A 10,802-nucleotide genomic window follows, 5' to 3' on the forward strand; every position below is an offset into this window, starting at 1 on the left:
GGACAATATCCAAAACCAACACGGGGGTTCCACGTAAGAAGGAAAAATAGAAACCCGGAGAAGGGCTCGTACAAATCATAGACCTAAGTGTAGAATTCACTCTCAAAAAATGAGAAATTAAATATAATCAAATAAAAAATATGAATATATTACAACTGTTCTAAATGTGTTACAATTGACCAGTATATTGCGGAAACTTAAACATCAATTGTGAGCTATTGACGCATAACCCGAACGATGAATCCTAGTAAACACCAACTTGTTAATTAATCAACCAAGTTCCCCAAAACCCATGTACAACCTAAAAAGCCACGTGTCTATCATATTAAAAAAACATAACACAACCATGAATCGATCACAAACACCAACCAAAACCCGAACCCGAAATCCCCTAACTACACTTGATTTACTATATCGATACTGAATAATTAATATTCGTGTAAGTTTGATCTTACCCAACTTTAAATAGTACAAATACTATAAAAGGTTTGACTAGTTTTTTTCTTTATATATTTATTTACTTTACGACGATGGGTAATCGCAATCTTCTTCCTTTAATGGGAGCTGGAAAACACGAATCGCCCGAAAGGTCCTACAGTCCCCGACTCCCGGAGAATAGTATGCTAGTAGCTAGCTAGCGTTCTTCAGTAGCAAGTAACATTTTTTTATTCTTCTCCATTATTAACAATTCATTTGCCTATATATTAACAAAAAGACAGCCTTTAATAATTAAATTCGATAATTTAAGCATGTTCTATATATTTTACTCCTATATGGAGTAACACTTTTGACACGATACTAATACCGTCCTGGATTGGGTCAATAAATAGTCTTTGAGCTATAAAGAGCTATATATGCAGTTTCAAATTAAGCATTCACATGTTTCATTAATGATTTTTAGTTTGAATATTATTGCATGTATAGTTTTCAATAATGTGATAAATTATGAGCAGCAATAATAAGGACAACATGGGTGGTGTTTACTCCAGTCCTACCCTCACATGCTTCCATATTCTATAAACAAAATAAAACAACTAACATGTGTTGTGATTGAGATACTCAATTATTTACAAAATAATTCCTCTAATAATTAAAATAATCTACATTCTTTCTTAAAAAAATAATTACTGTGCTAATAGTTGTCAGTATGTTTGTGTATATGTAAAATTTCTTGATGTACATTGACAAACATAATAGGGAAGAAGTAAAAGAGTCAATAAAATTGAACAAAAGACCATGTGTTAGGACCTAAAAACTTTACACATGATTAAGTGATTCCCTTTGATGTAATAGAAAGGGATTAGTGTCTATGAATGCCTTCGAAATGCATTGAATGTATCTGACTTAAGTTTGTTATTTAATTTGGAAATGTTTATTGTGTGTACTCAACTAGAATTTCTTTTCATATTTGACATGGCATGCGACATATATATTGACATTGCATGGTACTAGGTAAGTGGTAACCGGATCCATGTAGGATGAGATATAGAGTTAAAAGTGAACTTAAAAAATAAAAAAAAATAAAAAAATTATCAAACGTAATATATTCGAATATATTCATAAAAACATCTGTTTATTATTAAAATCTATCTATTCACATGCTTGAATTCAAAATGGGCATCTCAAACTATTTGACTTGATAGATATCAATAACTTGACTTTTTTGTTTAGCTATTGAATAGTTTATGATTATTTAGTTAATAACAATTGATAACTCTTTGCAGGATTGAAGTGTTATTGAAGAAACACGTTCTCATGATTTCAAAGATAAAAGGAAGAATTGATATTAAAACAACTTGGGGTCCATGTTAGTAGTAGTTAAATTTAGGTCAACCATAATAATAAATTTAAATATTCCTATTTAAAAGAAAAATATTTATTCTTTAAAGCTACTATGTTATTAAACTTCTATATCTATATATCTATATTTTTATATATAACCATACAACAGTACAACACGAAATGTTAATATACAAACTTGATGGATGTATAAAATGAGTAGTGATATTTTCTCCATAAATTATGAAACACCTACTACTTATAATATAAAAAATGTTGTAGAAAAAGAAAAGTAATTAATCCATCAACATTCAATACAAAGCATTTTGTTATGAATGTCGGCAACTCGTGCGTTGCAGTGAAAATATATCTATCATACATGTATGATGTATCGATGATCGTTATAAAAGTTAACATTTGACATTACTTCAATGATTTAAAAGAATTAAAAAACTAGCTAACCAAATATAACGACAAAAAAATAGGAAAAGAAAACAAATAAAGATAATGATAAAGGAAGAAAAATGTAAAACTAAAATTATAATTTAGGTGAAAAAATGAAAAAAATATAAAGTTACTGGGAAAAATTGAGTTATGGAAGGTTATAAAAGTAAAAATATAAATAAATAAATAAATAAATAAATAAATAAATAAGTTATAGGTTCAAATATGCACCATTCTGTTCTCCAACAAACATCATATTGAATTTGTCACATGACACTCCTTTAAATATTTATAAATAAGGAATATAAATGACAGTAAATATTAAATTCAAGATATAATTATAATTATAAATTTAATAATTATATTTATAATTAAAAGTTATAATGGCTAAATCAGATTGATTTTCACAAATTAACCGTAAATATATATATATATATATATATATATATATATATATATATATATATATATATATATATATATATATATATATATATATATATATTATATTTATTTACTTGCAACAACTCGACATACATATATGTATTTACTAATTACGACAAATCACTATACATTATCATCACTCTTTTAAGAACTCATCACATTATAGATGTTATATGTTGGTGATTTACTTGAGTTTGAGTTTTTTTTCTTTAATATTGAATGAAGATCATGATGTTTTTTTTTGTTAATATTGGATGATAATCATATGTTTCTAATATTCACTTGATAATTTTTAAATACCATAATCACTTGATATTTACACACATACTTTTTCCGCTTATTAAAGTGCGTAACACACGGGCTCAAACTTGATATTAACATTACAAAACATAAATTTATAAATTTCGTGCAATAAACAGGCTCATAAAACTAGTATATATACATAGGTAATTTATAACAAGTCATTAGCGTAGTGTTAGTGACTTGTCTAACATATGGAAGGTCTATGGTTCGATTTTCACTCGCTGCAAAATTTTCATTGTTGATACCCGTCATTTCATGAGTTTCGGAGGTTGTGAGCTTCTTGCCTTCGGGTTTCACCCTAGCGAGTTTTACCACATGCGATGCACGTGTGGATTCGTCGTGTGAGTTTCATCCTGAAAGGCGATAGTATTGTAATGATTCGTATAAAAAAATTAATTGGATGAGTGAGTGTCGACATCGAACCCGTCAGTGACTCTAACCGCAATTATAAAAATTATAGGTAACTAGAAAAAAATTCGACCGCGCGTTGCTGCGGTTGTATTCAATGCGCGGTCGAATTTGGATATACGTTGTTTAGTACCTAATGTATCTAGTAGGTTGGGTTGTTTGTTGGACGTGGATGTATATGTATGAAATATAGCCCAAAATATTTAGTGTTTTTTTAACGATGTCCGTTTCGCGTATAGTTAGTCGCGTTATGTTCGTAAAATTATTTTGAGTTTAACGGTGGTCTCGAAAAAATTTAACTCGCACCGAGCGAGAATATAGGGCCCGTTATTTAGTGTTTTTTTAACGTTGTCCGTTTCGCGTATAGTTAGTCGCGTTGTGTTCGTCAGATTTTTTCAAGTTGAAAGGTGGGCTCGGAAAATGTAACTCGCACCGAGCGAGAAGATAACACCCGTTATAAATTCGGGTGAAATTAGTTTTTTTTATTTTAATAAAATTATATATTTACACTTTCCACCCCTAAAAAAGTGTAAATTTGAGGGGTTGTGTAAATTGAGCGGAAGTTGAGAGACTATTTGTAGTGTGAACGCAAAGTCAAGACGACGTTAAAACTTAAAGAACCAAATCTTTTAGGTTACATTTACTAGTAGTATGTAGGAATAAAGTAAACTTAAACAACCAAATCTCAGGTTAAATTTTCTATATAGGAGTAATAATTTATCAAAACTCAACGGTGAAAATATGTTCTCGTCCATATCAAAAGTCAAAACTAGTAGCGTAAATACCTTATATAATCCGTAAGTATACTACTACCCCGATCTGAACTGAAGCTCCATTTGTGTATTAAAAAAACAAAAATGATAGCTACAAATTATATATGTATCATCGGTCACATGCTTCCCCCCAAAAACACAAAAATTATGCAGATGCTCACTTCTCATCTCCATCATCAATCAGATCTGCTTTCAAATTATTAATCTCATATATTTGACCTATGAAGTCATGAATTGTACCTCACTCGTCGGCGCGGGAGCTCGAAATCACAACAACAACAACAATCATAACAGTATGACCACCGGAATTTTACCTCACCGGAGAGGACTTCAGTTCAATAGAAACAGCAGCGGTGAAAATTATAATTATAATAGCAGTAATAATAACAACACCGATCTGTTTTCTCGTAATCGAACTAGTGTTTCGGCTGCACCCTCTGATGAATTGGACTGTACGTTTACTATATTTTTTAACATATATCTATTTTTGTGTTTATTTTGACCTAATTTTGGTTTAGCGTTTAATTTTGAATAATATGATGATTTTATCCGATTTGGGTGAAAGCGATAGTTGTACGTTTTCAATAATCGGAACGGCGTCGTTTATGCTGTTATTTTAGTTTGATTAGTTTCGTTTTACGATAAATATTTGGCGTTTTGCTGATTGTTTTGGATTTATGCTAGGGTTTCAATTTCAATAGCTATCATATGTCATATGTTTTATAATTTGTATATGCATTTACTTTATCTATTACAGTACTACTGATGCTGATACTTGTTGTAGGTTTGAATTTGTGTATTTTAAAATGATAATTTTTGATTTGTGTATATTTAGTGCAAGCAAGGTTAGCTAGGCTTTCGGTTGGATCAGCTAAACCTGCGAAAAGCGTACTAGATGACTTGTTGGCGTCCAATGAAGGTGGAAAAAATGATTATGATTGGTAAGCTTTTTAAAGATTTGTAATCAGGAATCAAATGGATATGTTGATTTCGATTTTAAGTCAGATCTGGTAACTATTTCTATAGTGGAAATTACATTACATGTATTTAATGGCTAATCTGTTAGTATAACATATACTACGTAATGAATTAGTTACATGTAATTGTGGGATTCTGGCTCTGTATAAAGAAAATGAAGATCCCGTGCACAAAGGCCTCACAGCTTTGTGAACTTCAACTTGGTTATTGCAAAAATATGTCTTGATAGCTCATACTCATGATCCTTGGTTGTAGTAAATATTGTTTTGAATCAAGAAATAAGTACTTAAAGGGAAGAAAAGGTGTCCCAAGCTTTGATATGTAGGCATAGATAGTAATTTTTTATATCTTTGTTTAGTTAGCTAGGGCAATATATTGTAACTGTTTGTTAGGTATATCATATAATATCTGTGACTTGTCGTTTAATTCATACTGTCAGTTTTTAAACTATCATTTGATTTGTTATTAAAAATTAAAATGGCAGTCCAATGCTTTTAGCCACTTCTTAAGTGGCAGGCAAAGGACATGCTGTTTATATCACAATGACAAATAACTACTTTATGCGATCTCCAACAACTATATCAAGTTGATTGATCTTCAATAATCTGTTGTATGCTGATTTATAAGCAAATGAACAATTACTGTTTTTTTTAACGGCGTTTTGTTGGCATCAGTAGATCATTTATTTCAACGACCCTCATCATTTGCACGCATCACACACGTTCAGGCGGAAACCCGAACCCGATCGATGGTACCCGGGAACACATCCATTCGGGCAGTATTCCTGGGTAGAGGTCCGTAAACGAATCCGGTAAAACCTTCCTATAGGGTCAATATATACCACCATGATTGGTGTTCAACTGTTTTAAAGAAAATCATGTCATCCCTAAGGATCGAACCCATGACCTCTCCCTATCCCATGACACAAAGTACATGGGGAGAACCGTTGGGCTATGCCCGCAAGTTCAAATGAACAATTACTGTTGTGTTATCTATTATCTCTGATGTAAGATATGCTTCATTTTGTTTGTATCCTGCTTGATATTTTGGAAGGTAAAGCTAATTTTTTTTACATCTCTTTGTGACATTCAAATGCGAGTAGTTAGTAAAGAATTATGCATAAGTGAGAGATGGATGCCACATTTATATACAAGTATGGATGAACATTAAAGACTTGTGTTTCATTTCAAAATTATTTTTTTCTTTCGGTTATTAGATTTTGAACTATGAATAGTGAAATCTAATACTTTTTCTGTTGAACAGGCTCCTCACTCCCCCTGGAACACCGCTCTTTCCTTCTTCGGATGCGAAGGAATCTCAACCAACACCCGTCACTGCTAGAAGCAGGTCTTCAGTTAGACCAAGCTCTATAAGCAAGACGACTTCAAGGGTGTGTCCTAATTTCTTTCTTTCTCTTTTTTTTTTTTTTTTTTAAAAATTCTACTGTTTCTTTTATTTCATCCTTTTAATATAATTCAAACTTACCTATTAATCTCAATTGCAGCTTTCTGTATCTCAATCGGAAAGCGGCCATCCTTCAAGACCATCAAGAAGCAATTCAGTAACACGTCCATCCATTTCCACCACCCAATATACAAGCTACTCTAACAGAAACACAAATATCCTAAACACCAGTTCTGCTTCGGTTTCATCTTACATAAGACCATCAACCCCAACAACTAACCGCTCTTCAACAACCACACGATCATCCACCCCATCTACCCGTTCAACCCCATCGCGGGGCCCAACTCCTTCTAGAACCCGCCCATCTTCTACAACCACTTCCAACGATAGAACAACAAGACCCTCCCAAATTACTAGACCTTCAACTCCCAGTTCCCGACCACAAACACCCACTGTTCGAACACCTTCACGGCCATCGACTCCCACGCGTAGGAGCCTTACACCTTCTCTCTCCCCGTCCACGTCATCATTACCCTCGAGTGGACGTGGTTTATCTTCATCTTCAACACCCCGTAGTGTGGGGTCCACTTCAAGACCAAGTTCTCCTAGCCCACGTGTACGCCCGCCACCTCAGCCTATTAATCATGCTGATTACTCTCACGAAACACCACCAAATCTTCGAACAACTTTACCAGACAGGCCCTTATCTGTTGGTAGGTCCAGACCAGGTGGGTCCACTACGGTCAAGGGCAGTCAAGAGCCTTCAAACACTGGTAGTATTACAAGAAGACATTCTTCCCCCATTGTTAATAGGGGACGGATTGCAGAACCCCCATCTAGGGCCCGTCCACTTGGTAATGGCCATGTTTTGGATAATTTAGAGCCTCGAAGATCTTCTTCACATTTGCCTGAGTCAATGGCGAGAAAACCTATAATAAAGTCATCAAATTCAGATAATGGTAACGGCTTTGGGAGGAATATATCAAAGAAATCACTGGATATGGCAATTAAACATATGGTATGCATATGATTAACCTTCTCATCTGTTAGTTTCATTCTATTAAGTATTACTGGCGGGCAATTTCGACCCGTTTACTTATGAGTGGGTCGATTTAGGTTCTTTTTTATTACAATAAGTTCAGGTGAGTCGATTTAATCTTGTTTTAATCTAAAATAAATACGTCTATTGAACAAGCTTATCTGAAATATGTATCGGTTGATTAAATTCTTTATACTAAAAGGATTATTGTTCAAATGGATAGAAGTGACCTAGTGTTCTTGTTAATGGATATATTGCCGGCTACTGTTGTATGTAAATTGCCGGCTACCGTTGTATGTAAATTGCTGCATTTTGATATTTTAAGACTACTTATGTAAATTTATGTAAACAAAAGTTTATTATTCTTTGTATAAGAAAATAGATGAAAATATGTTTACGGGCCGATCCAACTATGACCAGTCTGGCCCGTCATCCAACATGCTCTGCTTACACATTGTTTTGCCATATATTACTAACGAGGTAGGAAGCCCGCTCGTTGCGGCGGGGGTAATATATTTTTTTTTTCTAAAGTAAAAAAGGATATTTTCTTACTATATTTAAAATAGTGGGTGATGATGTCAGCATTACGTCATCGATCGTCGACGGTTCATTTGCCTCTTAGCCAATGAGATGGTGTAATGCCGTTTTATGTTTTAGTATTGTTTGTAATGTAATTGTAATTGTAATTTACTATCACCCAACCTAACAATGGTAGTAATTGGGTCTTAATATCTCTTTGTTTTCTACAGGATATAAGAAACGGAGGTGGGCGTCCAATTTCCGGGTCAACACTTTTTCCTCAAAGCATTAGGTCGAGCAACTCGAGGACTCAACCTGGACGCACCTCAAGTGCACTAGGGTATGTAGACGGTGCAACCGGTAACGGTGTTGGCTCTGAGAACGGAAACTACAGTAACGGATATATATGGAATAGAGGTGTAACAATAGAAGATCAAAGTCCAAAATCTTCTAAACTATCATCAGAAATGGATATTTACGAGAGCTCAAGGTACGATGCAATTTTATTAAAAGAGGATTTGAAGAACACAAGCTGGTTGCATAGTGCAGATGATGACAAGAATGATGAAGGTTTATTGTTTGATCATGGATTTGAGACACTCCCGGAGCCTTTTGAACCCTTGTGACATATTTGAAGATGGTTTTTATTGAATTTCTGGTTCATATTGATTTAATTTAATTACAAGTTAAAGTCCATTTAGCAAAACATAAGAACGTTGTAACAATAGCAGCATCAAAAAAGGTGTATTTGTGTATCATTCTCCTTTCAAAAAATTTATATAATCATATCATAAGTTTATTTTCTTGGCAATCCGATGATGATGTAACTTTTTAACTTCCATTAATTATGATAACTAAACGAAGTATGGTACTGTATATAACTGGTGTCAAGATAAGCATAAAGGTCTAAGGTTTAAATTATTCAAATCTGAGTAAAAAAAACTCGCACTTGCACGGGAGAAAACTTACCAAAACCGTATAGAGTCAAATTGTGGACTAGGTAAACTACTTTAAATGGTCTATAAGTGCATTTATTTATAATTCTTTTTTTTTTTTTTTTTTGAAAGGCAAGTAAATTTTATTATTAAAATGAAGACGGTACACGAAAAAACCTAGCAAGGAGCTAGACAATACTCACAACAACACACAACCGCAAAATTAAAGCGCACACACTCACTTATGCTCGAAACTATAGAAGGCACACAATCACGAGGACATTAGAAGCGACACGACACGACAATAAGCAAAACTATGTTTCCGAGTCCGATGACGCGCAAGAAGAGCAACATGAGCAACAACCAATATCCTCTTCCGAGTCATTCATTACATTCTCGATAAAGTATCTTTCGTGACAACGAAAGTTGTCTCGACGTCGATTACGCTTCATATTACACCTACCCCACACATGTTTAATAAAATGACTTTTGATCAAAGGAGGAGCTTTTTTTTTTAACGCGAAAACGGGCTACCACGGAATATGCCGGACAATCAATTTTTTCTGGGCTAGGGTCACCCCGTCTCTTTCATCTGAGCCCAGCTCCAGCCCAATTGGGGCCTGATTGTCCATATTAAACTCACTTGGATATTCTAGCCCAGTAAGAGATACATGCCCAGGTTTATTTTGAAAACAACACGACTTGGAATCCGGATAAAAAGGATCACGCGTGCCCATCTTTTCCTCGAAACCAGTACCTTCAACATAGGGACCAGCAACAAATGACCTCCGCGATAGGAAAATATTGGGCAACGGGTCACCAATTTTTTTGAATTCCGGGTTGCAAATCGAGGCAGGTGTGTCGTTGGACGGTGGTGAAACAGTGTCATCGCCCACATTAACCGGCTTGAACTCTCCTTCTTCAACCTCATCATCATCAGCCGCATCGACCACATCAACAACCGGCGTGGATTCTTCATCATCAGCCACATCATCATCAACCTCTTCGCAATTCTCAATAGGTTTATCATCCAGCAAAACCTTCTTATCATCTTCACAAAGCTCACCCTCATTAACCGTTACATTACAAGAAGAAACTGGACCCATTGACGGATCATTATCACCCAGCTCAGACCCCTTGGCCGTCTCCGACTGAGACCCGCAGTCAACATTTTCGAACCCGGGACTTGTTAATTCGACCAAAGACCATGAAATCCTATCCTTGTTGAAACTAAAAATAAGGTTATGATTGCTCACCGATTCCGGAAGATCAAAATCAATCCATTTACCACCGACTTTTATCTCGATACGATTTGATTTATTGGCCCCAACAAGAGAGTCAGCGAAGGATTTACCTTCCCAACAGAATGGTTTTGACGGATTAGACGAAACACGACTCCAGGGGGCATGTGGAAATTCTTCATAATCATCGACGTTTAGATTAGGATTAGGAGTACGACCAAAACCTTCGGTATTCAGGTTTGAAACACTGCCTTTATTCTGTCTGGTTATATATCTCTCGATTGCCTTGTAGGCACGAATCCACCTCCCGTTGACTTAAATGTTGTTTAAAGCTCTCGTGAAGGAATCGATGTCAGAAACGCCAACAAATCGGACATACCCGAAGCGTTGGCCACTCGATAATCTTGTAACATCCTGTTTTCTTCGAATATGACTTAAGATGCGTAATTAACCTCGTGTACGTTTATTATTGCATCTATGATCGTTTATTTTAGTTTAAGGTGTGAAAATATTGGAAAATGGTTTGATCAGGTCA

At 34.6% G+C, this 10,802-nt stretch overlaps 1 protein-coding gene across 2 annotated transcripts; it reads left to right on the forward strand.

Annotated features, from left to right (window-relative positions):
• Positions 1–4,201: 4,201 nt before the first annotated feature.
• Positions 4,202–8,902, forward strand: LOC139899488 (uncharacterized). 2 transcript variants are annotated; one of them, XM_071882318.1, is made up of 5 exons: positions 4,202–4,603; positions 4,987–5,092; positions 6,393–6,519; positions 6,634–7,551; positions 8,322–8,902. In XM_071882318.1, exons 1-5 carry the CDS (start codon positions 4,381–4,383, stop codon positions 8,715–8,717), a joined length of 1,770 nt encoding a protein of 589 aa, XP_071738419.1. In that variant the 5' UTR covers positions 4,202–4,380; the 3' UTR covers positions 8,718–8,902. The 2 variants fall into 2 exon arrangements, with proteins under 2 accessions (XP_071738419.1, XP_071738420.1); XM_071882319.1 differs by lacking the exon at positions 4,202–4,603 and having other exon boundaries at positions 4,693–5,161.
• The last annotated feature ends 1,900 nt before the right edge of the window (positions 8,903–10,802 follow it).

The sequence above is a fragment of the Rutidosis leptorrhynchoides genome, chromosome 3 (assembly GCF_046630445.1).
Source record: "Rutidosis leptorrhynchoides isolate AG116_Rl617_1_P2 chromosome 3, CSIRO_AGI_Rlap_v1, whole genome shotgun sequence".
In the NCBI taxonomy this organism is placed as follows: domain Eukaryota; kingdom Viridiplantae; phylum Streptophyta; class Magnoliopsida; order Asterales; family Asteraceae; genus Rutidosis; species Rutidosis leptorrhynchoides.